At 53.6% G+C, this 16,162-nt stretch overlaps 1 protein-coding gene and 1 non-coding gene across 18 annotated transcripts in view; both read left to right on the forward strand.

Annotated features, from left to right (window-relative positions):
• The window catches only part of UBAP2L (ubiquitin associated protein 2 like), a 31,967-nt gene that overhangs the window by 14,352 nt on the left and 1,453 nt on the right, over positions 1-16,162 (forward strand). For 9 of the 17 annotated variants that reach the window (XR_008463373.1, XM_054182442.1, XM_054182444.1 and 6 more), the window contains 19 exons: positions 704-756; positions 2,205-2,290; positions 2,758-2,929; positions 3,819-4,020; positions 5,260-5,537; positions 5,818-5,990; positions 6,832-7,021; positions 7,646-7,700; positions 8,144-8,318; positions 8,514-8,586; positions 10,033-10,228; positions 10,320-10,408; positions 11,122-11,175; positions 11,809-11,890; positions 13,376-13,593; positions 13,684-13,789; positions 14,995-15,062; positions 15,393-15,590; positions 16,042-16,092. Coding sequence is in view for 16 of the 17 variants with exons in the window: in XM_054182442.1 (XP_054038417.1) it covers positions 704-756; positions 2,205-2,290; positions 2,758-2,929; positions 3,819-4,020; positions 5,260-5,537; positions 5,818-5,990; positions 6,832-7,021; positions 7,646-7,700; positions 8,144-8,318; positions 8,514-8,586; positions 10,033-10,228; positions 10,320-10,408; positions 11,122-11,175; positions 11,809-11,890; positions 13,376-13,593; positions 13,684-13,789; positions 14,995-15,062; positions 15,393-15,590; positions 16,042-16,092 (2,519 nt within the window). In the remaining variant the exon portion in view is untranslated. The remainder of the gene's footprint in view (positions 1-703; positions 757-2,204; positions 2,291-2,757; positions 2,930-3,818; positions 4,021-5,259; positions 5,538-5,817; positions 5,991-6,831; positions 7,022-7,645; positions 7,701-8,143; positions 8,319-8,513; positions 8,587-10,032; positions 10,229-10,319; positions 10,409-11,121; positions 11,176-11,808; positions 11,891-13,375; positions 13,594-13,683; positions 13,790-14,994; positions 15,063-15,392; positions 15,591-16,041; positions 16,093-16,162) is intronic. The other 8 variants (XM_054182449.1, XM_054182455.1, XM_054182451.1 and 5 more) reach the window with 3 other exon arrangements.
• Positions 11,585-11,719, forward strand: LOC128901202 (small nucleolar RNA SNORA58). Its single transcript, XR_008463438.1, has one exon. It is a non-coding gene; the product is annotated as a small nucleolar RNA SNORA58 (small nucleolar RNA).

A 16,162-nucleotide genomic window follows, 5' to 3' on the forward strand; every position in this document is an offset into this window, starting at 1 on the left:
CTGGTTTTCTCCCTGGTATTTGAGCTACTCACTTCCAGTGCATTTCTGAAAACTGGTCGCAGAAAATGCATGGATTGCTTAGTCCCTTGAATTTTCCTTTCTGATTCCCATTTGCCTCTGTACAGCAGCTCCTGGTGCAGTGAGGATTCACCATTTTTGGGGGGCGGGGGGGATTGGTGTGTGGAAGAAAAGATGAACCATGCGAATGGTTCCGTTGTCCCAGGGGTTTATAGAAGCTTCAGGTTTAACTGGGTGGTGAGATCCCGCACGAGAGCTGGCAGGAATCCCCGAAGGAGGTGCTCTGTCTGAACTGCTGGGGTAACACGAGCTGCTCGTGGATGCTGAAACTTGCAGCTACTGTAATACAAGGGGAAATCAGGAAAATGGCAGGAGGAGGCTGGGGACGATGCCGGGACTTCCTTGCCAAGCTCAGCTTCCCTCTTCGGTGTCGGGGTGTGTGCGCTGCCCTCGCTGCCGGCCCGGCGCTCCCTCTGTTTCAGCCTAGCCTGCCCCAGCAAAGCTGAGGCCACCCCATCGCGGTACCTTGCCCGTGAATCGTGGGTTGGGGTCGACTGCTTTAACTTGTCTGGTTGGCAAATAGAAATCCTCTCGGCCGCTTGCAAAGCTCCCCAGTGCTTCCCTGGCTCTTGGAGTTAGAGCTTTGATGCCTGTGTAACTTCTCTACCTGTTGTTATCCTTGTAGGTGCGTGGAGGGCAGCGACAGAAGAATGGGGCACGGAGGACTGGAATGAAGATGTAGGTACTCTCCAAACCCCTCTCCTCCATGCGTCTGCTGCGCACACAGCTACGAGGGGAGCGCAAGGCCCGTCCTTCCCAAAATGTGGGCATAGCCCAAAGCCAAGCTCCCAGTTCCAGGAGCTGTGATGAATAAGTAAACATTGCTGCTTCTAAAGTACAGGTGTAGTAAAGCTTGTTGTAGGAGCTCAAGACAGGAAGGGATCTCCTCTCCCAGGGCATCGAGTCTGGTCCTCTCACTTCCTGCAGCTACGTGATTGAATTCTTCCGTGAACCAGCCTGACACAAGAGTCTTGCTCCGCTCCTCCGGTGAAGCGGCAGTTTGGGAAGGTTTTCTTTTGATCCACACCACGTGCTGCAGTGGTTTCGTGTGTGTCACGTGCATCAGCGGGTCCTTGTGGTTTGGATTGAAGAGAAGCTCTTGGCTTTACCTTCTGACTTGCTCGTTGGCACATCTCGCCGCTTTTTGTTCTCTACCTGGTGTCTTCTTCAGGGCAGGATGGACACTGTTATCACTTGCTTTTAATTCCTCTGTATCAGTTGCTTCTGAAATGGGCTTCGGTGCCTCTCTGAATCAAGGGAGAACTTCTATTATCGCAGATGAGAGCAGGGTTGGGCCTTTTTAGTATTATTACTAGTTTTGCATGCTCGTTTTTGCTAAGCCTACAGAACAGGCACGAAGGGAAAGGTTTTGCTTTCCAGGCACTGTCTGAAGGAAGCGCTCCTGCTGTGCTTGGAGACACAAGCAGCTTCTGTGTCCGCTCAGTCAGGTCTCTGCTTGGGGAGAGCCTTTGATAGCCCTTCTTGCCCTCAGTGTGGGTGATAACGCTCCCAGGGGTTCCTGATTTTGGTATTAAACTCATGCTGTTGAGTTGCTGGCAGCTCCTCAGTCTGGAGTAAAAGCTGGTCATATTCAGATATGTTCTGGGCTAAATCACAGGCGGTCGTCAAACCTCCCCTTCGTTCATTTTTGAGCAATGTTATTTTCCCTTCCGTAGTTGAAGTAGGTCTGTTGGTCTCTGGTTGGATCGTGCAGGCGAGGCCAGGATCGTTGGAAGTCGAACTATGGGTCTGAAGCTTTTTCCTTTGACTTCTTTATCAATGCGTGCTCCTACCTGTGCAGTGGGTTTTGCAGGCTGGTGCGGCGTGTACCGGCAGTTCAGAGCACCCGCCTAAGACCCAGCAGCCCCACCGGATTTGTGGACTACGGGGAAATTTGTAGAAGGATTTGGTTGGGTTTTTTTCCCCACTGGCAGGTGATTTGTGCCCTAGCCTGAGAAGAAACAAATGAGATGGGAGCCAACAGTTAGAGAAGTTTAAGTCTAAACACTTGAATTTCTTGAATCATTTTTGTGGCTGCTTGTCTCAACCGTTTGTGTGTTTCACTTGGAGTCCTGAGACGCCGTTCTCACTTTTTCATTCTGTTTGCCTTTTTTTTAATCTTTCAGCTGTCTGAGACGAAGATCTTCACCGCCTCCAACGTGTCTTCAGTGCCTCTGCCTGCCGAGAATGTGACAATCACAGCTGGACAGAGGTGATAACCCATGGCAATGCTGTTTACGTGGGAAGAGTGGCACACAAGTCCCAGAGCCATTTTGCTGTCTCAGACTAAACCTTGCCAGCTAGCTAAAATGCACCTGCTCCGAATAAGATGAGATGGATTTAAATCGAAAAGTTGAGTTAGGAGTTTCTGGGTCCTAATCCTGGGATCGGAGTTTTCCTAGGCTCTGCTGCTGGTTCTTCAGATCTGGGGGCATTTTGCATTGTGTTAAATTAATGGAAGGCAGGCTTTAAAATAGAAGGCCTTGCAGGATCTTGCTTGGTCTCTGTCCTTTTGAGGTTGCTACTGGCAGTTGTGAGTTAATGTTCTGCGGATTCATTCAATTTGTAAAGGAAAAGCTATAAATTGTGAGGCTGGAGGTAGAATACCACTGTAATGGAAGCGAGGGGAGTGAGAGAGCTCTTGTTAATCTCAGTGGGTTGTCTTCTTTCTTTACCCAGAATCGATCTTGCAGTCCTGCTAGGAAAGACGCCCTCTTCTATGGAGAATGAGTCAACAAACCTGGAGTCGTCCCAGGCTCCTTCCCTGGCCCAGCCGCTGGTGTTCAGCAATTCCAAGCAGAGTGCTATATCCCAGCCTGCCTCTGGTAACTCCTTCTCTCACCACAGCATGGTAAGGAAACGCTCCTCTCTGCCAGCGCGTGGGTTTTGGCAGGCGTTGGTTCCCCTGACGTTCTCTGTCTGCATTTGGGCAATATGGGAAATCCAGTTCTGACACCTGCTCGCTTCTTGTGGGTGGCAGAGTCCTCTGCTTGGCTGATACGCCGGTCTGCTCTAAATACAGAGGCATGAAGTCCATTTCTTAATTAGAAATCATTGGGATAATTCCTCCCCTGTTGCCCTTGCCAGACTTGCAACACGTGCTTCTTTCCTGCTTAGAGGAAAGGAAAAGCTCTTGCAGTCCAGGGCTTGCAAATTCAACAGTTTGAGCAGTGGGAATGACTGGGAATTTGGTGCGGGATGAAATGCCGGTATCTACGGACAGGTGAAGGAGAGAGGTGTTGAATCTGAATCAGGGATGGGCACAGACCTGGGCAGATGCTGCTTTGTGTAACTTCAGCAAAAGAAATTAAAATTGTGTGCTTAATGGTGAGATAGTTCAGGAAGAATTTTCAAAACCACCTTAACTGTAAAAGCCACGTTCTCCTGGTGGTTGTCTGTCTTATTCCCAGGCATTTGGTTGCACTAATTTAGTACATTTTTAAAGATCCCACCTATTAACTTTCTTTGTACACCTCCATGACGCTGTAAAATGCCATGGGTTGGGCAGCAGATAAGTGTAGCTGCGCTCACAAGTGATAAAGGTGGAGAGAGACGTGTGAGCTCTCCTTGCCAGCGGTGTCTGTGTGCATCAGGAGCTCAGGAGCGTTTGGCTGAGCACCCAGCGAGAAGCAGCAGGGTACAGCGCGTTCAGGCTTACGTTAAGAGATAGATCTGTCCTCTGAGCCAAGTTCCAAGCCAGGGGAGACACTGACTTTGTTATTTCATTGCTGAAATTGCAGGTGAGCATGCTGGGGAAGGGGTTTGGAGACGTCGGGGAGGCCAAAGGCAGCAGTACCACGGGTTCTCAGTTCCTGGAGCAGTTCAAGACAGCCCAGGCTCTGGCTCAGCTGGCTGCTCAGCACACCCAGCCTGGCGGGAGCACCACCCCCTCTTCCTGGGACATGGGATCCACTACGCAGCCCTCGTCTCTCGTGCAGTATGGTAAGGAAAAGCAGCATGGCTCCCCAGAGGGGAGCGTGTTCTCCCAGAACTGCAGAAATGTGAGGGACTTGGTGGAGGGACGGATCACAAGTTCAGAACCGAGCCAACTGCTGGAGAAATTAAAAGAAACGTGTGTGAGTTTGTGAGAGTAAAACGTAATAGCGCGTGTGAGTCTTTCCCTGTTCCTTTTATACTTGGAACAGTTGGATCTGTCTGCCTCTTGATCTTTCCAGACAGCTTCAGAGCCAGGGATCTGGCACTCCCGAGACCCTCACAGTGTGCAGAACCTGCTCCCTGGTGTAAAGCCGTGTTAGCAGAGAAGGGGTCTGAAAGTGGGCGCCTCTGGAGAAGGGTTCCTGAATACCAACACTTGTCAGTCTCACCTCACTGCTGACCTGATGTTATCTTTTAAAGAAACTCAGTTCTGGTGACTGTTAAATGCCAAGAGGTAACTCTGCCTCTGGGCTGGCGTGAGGGAATAAACAGTGATTAAGAGAGGATCCTGCTTTTTTTAGATGAGATGCTGAGCCCTACAGTGGTCGAGTACTAGTGCCTTTTCTTTCAGCTTGTGCATTTTGTTTCTTGCTGTAGGGAAATGGCTCTGGTTCAAATCTAAGCTGAAGAAAAATTGAGCCCTGTCCTAGTAATAGTCAGTGTTGGCAGCTTCTGATCTTTTCAGACAAGGAGCCACAGAGGAGAGTCAGAGAGAATAGGAGTTGTTTTTAATAAGCTGCGGTAAGGCTTAGGCAAAGGAGGAGGGCGGTGCAGTCGCGCAAAGGCGTGAGGGTGGGCAGCCTCGAGCGGTGGTGTTGCGTGGAGGATACCCAGTACTTGCAGGGAAAAGGGCAGGCAGTGAATGTAGCGGTTGGCAGAGAAGGGGAAGGAAGCACTGTCAGGCCCATGAGGACTCTGCCATGCGGTGCCTGCACACAAGGGACTCTGAAGTCCAGCTTTTCTCCGAGGATGGAGGATGTGTGCTGCGCAAGCTCACTTTGTCCTGTAAGGGGTGGTGGAAGGAGCTGAGGGAAGAAGGGCTCAAAAGGCTCGACGCTGGTGGTGGTGAGAGCGCAAGGCTGGGAGTGGAGATGCTCGGATTCTCGGCTTTCTGATTTTGACAGACTCCAGGAGGAGTCATAGTGTGAAATGATTTTATTTTTCTTGATGCTGAGAAGTGTCAGAACTTAGATTTAATTTTAAGGAAACAAATCCTGCTAATTCAACTCTTGTCTCCCCTGGTAGATCTCAAGAACCCAACGGACTCTTCTGTGCATAGTCCCTTCACTAAGCGTCAGGCCTTCACGTCAACTTCAACCATGATAGAAGTGTTCATGCAGGAGAAGCAGCCTGTGGTTACTGCCTCCACAACTGTGCCGGCACCCCCTTCCTCGCCGCTGCCCAGCAAAACCAATCCTGTTCCCCAGATGTCCCCAGGGTCCTCGGACAACCAGTCCTCCAGTCCCCAGCCAGCACAGCAGAAGCTGAAGCAGCAGAAGAAGAAAGCGTCGTTAACATCAAAGGTGCGCATCAATGGTGGGGGAGGAGGCGGCGTATTGTGTTAGAGCTGCAGAAAAATCCATTTGGGCTGGTGAGGGAAGGGCTGGGCTTGGCTTTCCTGCTGTTAGCACTGGGTGTTTGTGGGGGTGACGGAGAAAAGCTGGCCTGCCTGGCTTGAACAGCGTAATTCAGAGGATACAAGCCTGTAACTGCCGTCGTGTGCTGGGAATTATGGATACTAAAGTCATTTTCTGGGCTGACCCCAGGGAGGGATTGACCCTTTCTGTTGTTCCTCCCTTGCAGATTCCTGCGCTTGCGGTGGAAATGCCTGGCTCAGCAGATATCTCAGGGCTAAACCTGCAGTTTGGGGCGTTACAGTTTGGTTCGGAGCCTGTTCTCGCCGAGTACGAATCGACGCCCACAACGAGCACCGCTGTTAGCCAATCTCAAAGCAGCCTGTACACCAGCACGGCTAGGTGAGGACCAGGACAAGGAAGGGAACGATTAATCCAAGCAGGTAGCTTTGGAAGGTAGCTGGTCCCGTGGGCTTTAGTTATGCTGCATACTAGTAGACCCTTTCTGACTGTGCCGTGGTCACAAAGGGGGGACAACGTATGCAACAGCAAAGGATAAGTTGCCCGCAGGCTCATTCAGGCAGCTCTGTGACTGGTTGGCCTGTGGTACTTATACAGAACACAGACGTTTCCTGCTGCCTTTAAACGGTGTTGCTGGAAACTCAGGAGGGGAATCCCCAGCGCAACTGTTCCTTGTCCCTGGTGAACAGATTCTGTGTGTTTTGTCCCGCTTTTTGCCTGGCAAACAAGAACACGGTGGAGTAGGTGTATCTACGGCAAAGCGTTCCTCTCTTCTTTTAGAATCACAGGATAGTCTGGGTTGGAAGGGACCTTTAAAGCCCATCTAGTCTAATCCCCCTGCAGTGAGCAGGGACATCTTCAACTGGACCAGGTTGTTCAGAGCCCCTGTTGGATTGACCCTTAGTATCTTGCCGGTCCCTTGAGTGCAGGGACCTGAGTGATGGCAGCTCATGAAACGTCACCCAGAGCACAGCAGTGTGTCAGGCAAGGCTGCAGCGAGGTGCCAGCATCCTCCTGCGGTCGGGCTGTAGCCCTTGTCGGGGTGCGTTTCTCTGCTGGGTTTGCTTTGATGCTTTGTGTGGTGCCTTTATGGGGATCTTTATTTTGAAGATTTGAAATGAAGAGCCTACAGCAGTCTGGGTCAGCAGGGCTGTTTTGGAGGAGAACATTAAACTCCTTAACTCCTTTCCCCCCCCCCTCCTTCTTTCCTTCCCCTTTGTAGTGAATCTTCATCCACAATTTCGTCCAATCAAAGCCAGGAGTCTGGTTACCAGAGCGGCACAATACAGACAGCAACGTTTACCTCCCAGAACAGCGCTCAGGGACCACTGTACGAACAGAGATCCACCCAGACGAGGCGATACCCAAATTCAATCTCCTCCTCGCCCCAGAAAGATCTGACCCAGGCCAAGGTAGGAAAATAGCTTTGCTCTCCCTTTGTGCTGAGTAAGCATAGCGTGTAAAGCACTGTCTCGGGGGAAGCCAAGTGGTTTATCAAGTGTTTCTGCAATCCTCCAGCCTCACCACGTGGCTTGTGGACTCTCGTGAGAGCTTTCTTCTGGCTGCTACGAGAGCCCTTAGTTACGTTACTTACCTGGGGCTGGGCCAGTGGGGTTAACAGTGGTTAAGTTGATTGCAGGCCATGTGTCGTGTCACGCATAATTACCCTGCTGCAGAGCGGCGGTCAGGCTAAGGATTTAGTTTTGTCTTAAGGATTTGATTCTTGCATGCTGCACACAGGTTCGGTGACATCAATTTTGGCTAACGAACTTGGGTTGAGGGTGTTGAGCTAGTCTAACTACCAACAGTAGAGAAACTTCTTGGAACTGCTTTCTAAAATATGTGCCCGAGGGTTGTGCTGGCACTGGGCTAGTTGAGCTTGGGACCAACCCTGGCGCAGCCTGGTGACGGGTATCAGTAGTGTGCCTTTTTCACAACTGAGGAGGGCGTGTGGGAGGGGGCTGACACTAGATCTGCCTCTGGAAACGAGCAGCTGCAGTGCCCAGTACTCTTTTTTTTTTTCTCTTCTTCCTCAGAATGGTTTCAGTTCTGTACAACCCACGCCATTACAAACCACACAGGCCGTTGAAGGTAAGAGTCTGTCGCTGCAGTGGGTATCCTGAGTCTCTTGTACTGCTTGCATTCATTGCTTTGGATTAAAAACTTCATCTAATAGCAAATCCTTTCCCTGCTGGACTAATTGCTGCCACTCTGTTTATTTGCTTGCCTTGAAATATTCAGCTTTCTGCTGGTGGATCCTTGAGATCCTTGATGGGTCACTCCCTGATGACAATAATTTACTCTGATTTGCTTGTGAAAGGCACCTCATGTGTAGGTCTTGAAGCTCTTTGCGGAGCTGATTGTGGTGTTGGGGTAAAGTGAGACGTAGGACACAATCGTGCTGTCACAAGTGTGTAACTGGTTGGCAGCAGCGAGGGAAGCCCCAGATCTCCCTGCTCCTTGAGCTGAGCCTTTGCTGGTCGTCCTCCGGGAGCTGCTAGTAGCTGCCCCTAACCCAAAGCCTTTCTTCGCAGGTGCTACAGGCCCCGCAGTGAAATCCGATTCCCCCTCTGCTCCCAGTATCACGCCTCTCAACGATGGGGTGTCTGCATCCTCCTTGCTGACAACAGCCAGCCAACACTCAACAGCTCTGAGCAGCCTGAGCCACAGTGAGGAGCTCCCCAGTACGACCACCGCCCAACTCAGCAGGTGAGCCGGCGTGGGGGGCGGATTTCTAGAGCAGAGCTAGAAGCAGGGGTCTAAAATAGACATCGAAGGCTGTCTCGTGCAGCGGGGAAGACTGAGATGACTCATCCGAGTAAATGGGGAATGGGATCTGGCCTGGCGCCATCAGTGGTGATTCTCGCACCTTGGCTTGACAACCTTTTATTCCTCCTTCCGCAGTACGTTACCCACCCAGCAGAACAGTCTGTCCTCATCCACGTCCTCCGGGCGAACGTCAACTTCAACTCTTCTGGTGAGTCTCGCTGTGCTCTGGTGCTGTGCGCCCCCGTCCCTGCTCAGCGTGGAGAGCTCTGCTGGGGTGCCCGACCTTGGTGTGTGGCTGGCGGGGTCTGCAGTTGTGACAACCAGCAGCCTGGCAGCTCCTGTCCCGCTAGAGTTTGGATTTCATGTGGAGAGGGGATGGAGGGTTATGTCAGAACGTTCTGCACCTCTGGCTCGAGGCTTTTGACACCCTGCCTGTTTCAGACATAACAGTAGATGCTGTTACGCGCTTGCAGTACAATAAGTGCAGTACAATAAGTGCAGTGCAATAAGGCGATGCATGCTGGCAGCCCAGAACCCCCCCCCAGCCTGGGCTGCATCCCCAGCAGCGTGGGCAGGGGGGCGAGGGGGGGGATTCTGCCCCTCTGCTCCCCTCGGGGGAGACCCCCCTGCAGTGCTGCCTCCAGCTCCGGGGCCTCGGCACAGGAGAGACACGGAGCTGTGGGAGCGGGGCCGGAGGAGGCCCCGGAGCTGCTGGGAGGGCTGGAGCCCCTCTGCTGGGAGGACAGGCTGAGAGAGCTGGGGGGGTCAGCCTGGAGAAGAGAAGGCTCCGCGGAGACCTTGGAGCCCCTTCCAGTCCCTCAAGGGGCTCCGGGAAAGCTGGGGAGGGACTCTGGAGCAGGGAGGGGAGCCACGGGACGTTGGGAATGGGTTGAAACCAAAAGAGGGGAGATTGAGATGAGATGTGGGGAAGAAATTCCTTCTTCCGAGGGCGCTGAGCCCCTGGCCCAGGTTGCCCAGAGGAGCTGTGGCTGCCCCATCCCTGGAGGGGTTCAAGGCCAGGTTGGACGGGGCTTGGAGCCACCTGGGCTGGTGGGAGGTGTCCCTGCCCAGGGCAGGGGCTGGCACTGGGTGGTCTTCAAGGTCCCTTCCCACCCAAACCATTCTGTGATTCTTCTGGGCCTGTAGCAGCTCTTGAAAATGCTGGGGAGTTGCAACCAGTTGTCAGAGCAAACTGGTAGCTGATGGGGTGTCACTGTTCAAATGTAGATAGTGATGGAGCTTCTGCAGTACAGAGCCCCTGGGTGTTGGCTTCTGCAGCAGAATAAATCTCCCTACCGCAGACGCGGTGTTCAGCTCTGCTTCTCCCAGCAGACAGACGTGTTGGGACACAGCCGCACAGAGGCTTGGAAGCGCTAGGGGCTGACTGCTATCAGGACTTTGGATTTAAGCCAGATGCAGAGCAGGTTTCTCCGTAGCCTGCAGCAGCCGAGTTCATTGCAGGCTCTCGGGAACATTTGGGTGCAGATGGAGCCACAAAAAATATTGCGTAGAATAGGATTGTTTTAGTTGGAAGAGACCTTTAAGATCGTCAAGTCCAACCATTAACCTAGCACTGTGTAGACAGCGTCCTGCGATATTTCTGCACTCATTTTTATCTTCCTGGGCCCCTAACTCTCTTCCCTTCCTTCCCTAGCACACAAGTGTGGAGAGTGAAGCGAGCCTCCATTCTTCTGCTAGCACTTTCTCCACCTCCTCCAGCACAGTGTCAGCCGCCCTGCCAGTCGTAAGCGTTTCATCCAGCCTCAGCAGTGTCAGCAGCCTGGGCCTCAGCCTCAGTAGTAACTCCACGGTGACGGCCTCAACTCGCAGCTCCGTTGCAACAACATCAGGTACTTCCTTGGGTACTGCTAAACACAAGGAGGGTATAGGGGCTGAGGGATGGCTTCACTGGGGAACTTTTCCTTTCTCTTCCTTTTCCAGGAAAAGCCCCTCCCAATCTCCCTCCTGGAGTCCCACCGTTGTTGCCTAATCCGTATATCATGGCTCCGGGGTTGCTGCACGCCTATCCGGTGAGTGGGACGACTGGCTCTCTGCAGTTGTCATGCCACTAGATCCCTCCTAGCTCTGTCTTCAGCTAGCAGGGAGGGACGTAGTGTGGTAGAGAAACCAGAAACGGTAACACCAGCCCAGCACGACTGCCTTGGATGGGAAGAGTTTGGACCTGCCGTTTTCCACAAAATGGTAGCAGAGGAAATCCATGTGCCTGTGGGAGTGAATCTCTGTAATTCTGGTCACCCTGGAGCAGATACTGTCTGCCTGTTCTCTGCAGCCTCCCCAGGCCTCTGGGGAGCAGCAGCCCTCGGTCAGAGCGTGGCTCGTGAAAGCGTGGAGCTGTATTAGCAACACGCTATGACAGAGGCCAAACAGTCAGAACAAGGGCGGCTACTGCCCCAAAGATCTGATGGTGTGTCACAGCCCGCTTCTGAAGGCGAGGACAGATTTTTGGTGTTAGAACAATTACTAGAGTAAAACCGTCGAGTGCCTTTGTGGTCCGGAGCAGCTGTGCTAGGCGTTGGTGCTCACTCTTCATTTGAGCAGCTCATAAAAATACTCTTGGAGCGTCAGTCTTGCCGTAGTGAATGCGGGCTGCCTGTGCCTAGGTAATCGTGTAGCCTCCGGTTGTCTGGCTGTATCTCACACTTCTCTAAATGTTTAATCTAACATTAGGTAAGTGTCTTTATCTAGTCTGCGTCCCTGACATTGTCTCCTGCTCTTTTTCTAGCCACAGGTGTATGGATACGATGACTTGCAAATGCTCCAGACGCGATTCCCATTGGTGAGTTCTGCAGCCCGCCAGGGACACGCGCTTCTAGCGGTGCAAAGCTCGCCGGTGCTGCGTGCCCTGGGTGTACAGACAGGGCAGGCTGCGAGGTGGTCCTGAGGAGCTGGCAAAGCGGGGTGCTAGATGCTCTGTGGCAGTAGTGAGGAGTTAATCGGTTGCTCCTTTGCACTTGGAGTTAGGAGCGCTGGTTATATGGACAGCGGTATGGGTGGTGGGGCCAGGGAATGCCAGACCTACACAGGCAGAGCTGTTTTGCCCGGCAGCGGTCTGATGAGCTGTTGGAGACACTGATCCTTGAAAGAGGCAGTGACCAAATACTTTTATGAGAATGCGTTTTATTTAGCCATAGGACACGTGTTCCTTTTTTGGTGAAGTGGAGGGGGAAGTCCGGGCAGTTTGAGGACTGCATACCAGTAGACCTTATCTGGTTCTTCTCATAGCCAGACGAGGGGGATGGTGCATGCTACAAAAACCTGGGCTTGCTGTAGGCTGCGATCAGCCCCGCTGTGGCTGATTGAACTGCAATACTCCAACATATCTGCAGTCCAGAAATTCTTCTTTTCCAAAAACTGCTTTGCATCTTTGGACAGAGCTCGTAAAACTTCTCCTTTTGGTTTTATCCTTCAGGATTACTACAGCATCCCATTCCCTACACCTACCACCCCGCTGACTGGAAGAGATGGCAGCCTGAGCAGCAATCCGTACTCTGGTAGGGAAACACACTGCTCCGATGGTGTATCCCATCAGGTGTTTGTGCTGCTGCCTACTAGTTTCCTGTGCCGTTGTCTGCTGGCACCACCCCCTGCACTGCCTTTGGTCTGGAGCATGTTTCTCAGCAGCTAAATTCTTGACTTCCCTTTGATCGTCTGGTCGTGTCGAGGCACGTTACCGGGAAGATGCAGAGTAGGAGTTGATGCAGCAGTTGGAAAGGGAGCAAGGAAGGGCTGAAAGAATCTGAGAGGTGTAAAACTGGGGAACTGCTTTTCAGGTCGTGGTGAGGCAGGGATTAAGCAGTGCTTCTCAAGCACTTAGACTTAAAATAGAAAGAAACATAAAATCTGGAGGAATTAAAGTTTTTTATCTATGCAACAGTCTCATGGAGAAAGAAAACGGGGCATTTAGGACCTGTCAAATTCAACCCAAATGCCCAGTGAGTGGCTGCTCTCTCGCTGACCTCAGTAGGTGTGTTTATTCCCGCTGCTGATTTGCAGCGGGCAGCAGTTCTGCTGAGCTTTCACGTGCTCTAGGAATTGTTGCACTTTGTGGATCGCTCTTTTCCCAGCACCGCTTCTCCCCAGCGTCAGCGGGAGCTTTTTTGTGAGGAGGTGCTTTTGCCTGGCACACTGAGGCTGAAATCCCAAGCTCAGAGTGCGGCACTGCTGCATGCGGGATTTGCCAAGTTAACATCAGTGGTAATTAATACTTGTGGCTGTCCTGGACTCGCTTGTGAGCTGGGGCAGCACTGAAAATTCACTGGCTTACCGTTTGAGCTCTGAGTGTTTGCGTGAAGGAGCAGCAAAGGGAGCTTCCCCGAGCCCTGCAGCCAAACCCTTGCCCAGTGCCCAGACTGGGAAGAGGGGAAACTGTATTTCCGCGTACTCTCCGCGGGCTGCTGGGGCTCTGCAGCGGCATTTGACTCGGTGCATTTGATTCCAGCAAGAGAGAAGGAGACGTGAACCCTGCGGTAGAAAGGGGCCATTCACGCATCCTCAACTGGAAGATACTTGCCGCCCCCCTTCAGTGAGGGGCTGTTTGGCGGTAGGACAGGGCCCCCGCGCTGCCACTCTGGCCTCGGGTCTGGCTCTGGAGGGAGCCGAGTCGTGTTCAGGCCTGCGGGTGATGCACGGAGAGGGCGCAGGGAGAGCTCTGGCATCCGGGGCTCTGTTGCTGCGCCGGCGGCCAGTGGCAAGGTTTATCCCGTGCCGGATGGCAGGCTGACATCAGGCAGTGCCGCACTGTGGCTTAGCTGCTGGGGGTTTCCCTTCCCCTCTGAAGTCCTCTCAGGGATGAGGAGAGTAATTAACAGCTTATCCTTATCAGCATGCAAGGCTCTGAGGGCTTGGGAGGGCTGTAGAAGGGGGGTTGATTCAAGTCACCGTTGATCAAAAGGCTGGGTCACCTTGGGCTGAGCCAGAGTGGGCCGGGATTTGACACGTGCCTGTTCTTCATTCTCCTTTCGTCTCCTGTATTCCAGGGGATTTAACAAAATTTGGCCGAGGCGATGCCTCTTCCCCGGCTCCTGCAACGACTTTGGCCCAGCCTCAGCAGAGCCAGACCCAGACTCACCACACCACGCAGCAGACGTTCCTGAACCCGGCGCTGCCTCCTGGCTACAGTTACACCAGTCTGCCGTACTACACAGGGGTACCAGGGCTCCCCAGCACCTTCCAATACGGGCCCGCCGTGTTCCCTGTGAGTTTTCCGGAGGCAAGGCGTGTGGGATTCGGGCAGGAGGGCAACGCAGCGAAGCCTCTCCTCACTCCGCTTCTCTCCGTGCTGTAGGTTGCTCCTACCTCTTCCAAGCAGCATGGTGTGAATGTCAGCGTCAACGCATCAGCAACCCCTTTTCAGCAGCCCAGTGGCTACGGCTCCCATGGATACAGCACTGGTAAGACACACCTAAAAGAGCATCTTGGCAGCAGTTCCTGACAGTGGCAGGGCTTGTCCACAGTTTCCAGCAGTAAGGGAGGAAGATGGCTGTGGTGCAACTCGCAGATCATTTAATTCTCCGTGGAAAGGCCCAGGCTTGTTCCGCATCCAGGTCTGGAGCGGATTTGAGGAGTATGGAGCACTTCACGCCCTCCCCTCTGCCCAGCAGTTGGCTGGCTGGGGCCTTGGACTCGCGTCGGAGAGCTTAAGCTGCGGAATTGTTGGGGTTTTGTTTGTTTGTGGGTTTTTTTACTGCCTGTATGTGATCGGTAGAACAATAATTATTCCAGATTTGAGCCTGGAAACTTGTTTGACTCCTGTGTTTGGCAGATGATGCTTTCTAGAGGAGTGTCGTCCTTGATTCAAAGATGCAAGAAAGTCGTGAACCTGCCACTTGTCTCGGTACTGGGTTTCACGGTTAACGTCTGGTTGACTTACAGAGGGCCTGCATCTGGGTCCCTCTTCCCAAATTCCTGTTGCGCCTCTTTTCCCTACATTAGAGCCCTTCAAGACACTGTTTTCTCCTGGCAAAGATACTTCAGCTCTGTACCAGGTCACCCGGTACCGAGTCCTTCAAACCTTTTTGATTTTAACACTTTTTCCGTGCCTTAAATGATTGCTGAGGCTTTCTTCCGTACCACCCTGTCAGAAACAGCCTCAAATGGGGGTTGTGTGCCAGCGTTGCCAGTCCTTGCGCCGGCCGTCCCTGCCCGCCGTTGAGCGGCCTTTCCATGCAATTGCCTGGTTTACATCCAAGGAGCTCTCGGCCCGTCCTTGCTGCTGTGTCGTGCTGGGAGTTTGTTTCCCTGTCTTGTCTGCCGCATCCCCCCCGGATCTTCTCCCAGTTGCTGTTTTCTGGGCTCTTCAATAACGTGCATTTCTCGGGGTGGCGGCAGGTCCCTGATTTTTTTTTTTTTTTTTTTTTTTTCCTGGAGGCATTCAGAAACCGCCGGTGTCCAGAGCGAGAGAACTTACACTCCTGCAGGCATTTTGCAGCTTGGCTTGGCCAAGGCCCTGCTCTCTCAGACGACGTCTGGCTCCAAACCTTTCCCTGGCTGCGGGGCCACTAGAGCTCTCCCCCACCTGACGCTGGCATTAGCGGCAGTAGCTCCTGCTGAACCGGTGGCTGCTGCCTAACTCTCGCTTGCCTTTCCTTCTCCCCAGGTGTATCCGTGACATCCAGTAATACGGGAGTGCCGGACATCTCGGGCTCTGTCTACTCCAAAACTCAGGTTAGTGTCTGGTGTGTGCTCCAGGAAGGCGCCGCTTTGCTGGGGAGCGGAAGCCCAGCTCTGAGACAGCCCCCCTGGGCAACAAGGTCTCTTTCCCCTTGGAGCAGAAAGAAAATGCTCGGCCTTTCCCAACTTAGAGCAATTCCAAGCCCAGAAAGAGCCATAGGCAGAGACTTTTGGCCGTTCTCTGCACCACGTGCTAGCTCCTGGGCCCACGACTTGTAGAGCTGGGGGGGGTACGCTGCTGGGAAGGGACACGCTGCTGGGAAAGGGCAAGGCAGCGCCGCCCAGCTCCCAGCCCTTACTCCGCCGTTGGCGTCTCCTCCTCAGCAATCCTTCGAGAAGCAGGGATTTCACACTGGAACCCCGGCAGCCTCCTTCAACCTGCCTTCGGCGCTGGGCAGCGGGGGCCCCATCAACCCCGCGACGGCGGCGGCGTACCCCCCGACCCCTTTCATGCACATCCTGACCCCGCATCAGCAGCCGCACTCGCAGATCCTCCACCACCACCTGCAGCAGGACGGGCAGGTAAGCGACCCCCCCCAGCCTCCCCCCGGCCCTCGCTGGGGTATCTCCTAGGGCTCTCGCTCCCCCTCTCCCCGGCCCCCCCCCCCTTCCCTCCCTCCCTCACGCCCTGCGGCGGACACACGCGGTGACATGCACACGCTCACACCTGCACATACACACAGGGCCGATAAAGAGGACGAGGTGAGGAAGGCCCGGGGTGCGCTCCGCTGGGGGGTACTCGGCACGGCCCCCTCGCTGCCGGGCTGTACCAGGTAGGGTCGGGTAGTGCCCCTTCTCGCAGACATGCCTGGTACCCCCCGACCTCCCCCTTCCTCGGAGGGGCGGCTCCGCAGGCCAGCAGCGAAGGGGTGACTCGCCACAGCCACGACCCCGCCATAGCTTGCAGGTCTAACCGTGGATTTCTATTGTCATAGTTTGTCCCTTTATTTTACATATCCTGGTACTGCAACAGCTTCCATATTTGCAGATGATACTGTGCTGCCAACGCCAGCAGGAAGACCAGGTAATGAACCTCTCTGATAATGCCTTGCACTTGCCCTGGGGTCTCCCCCCGCCCCTAAGGCCCCCCAGGC

Source organism: Rissa tridactyla, chromosome 23 (assembly GCF_028500815.1).
Source record: "Rissa tridactyla isolate bRisTri1 chromosome 23, bRisTri1.patW.cur.20221130, whole genome shotgun sequence".
NCBI lineage: Eukaryota > Metazoa > Chordata > Aves > Charadriiformes > Laridae > Rissa > Rissa tridactyla.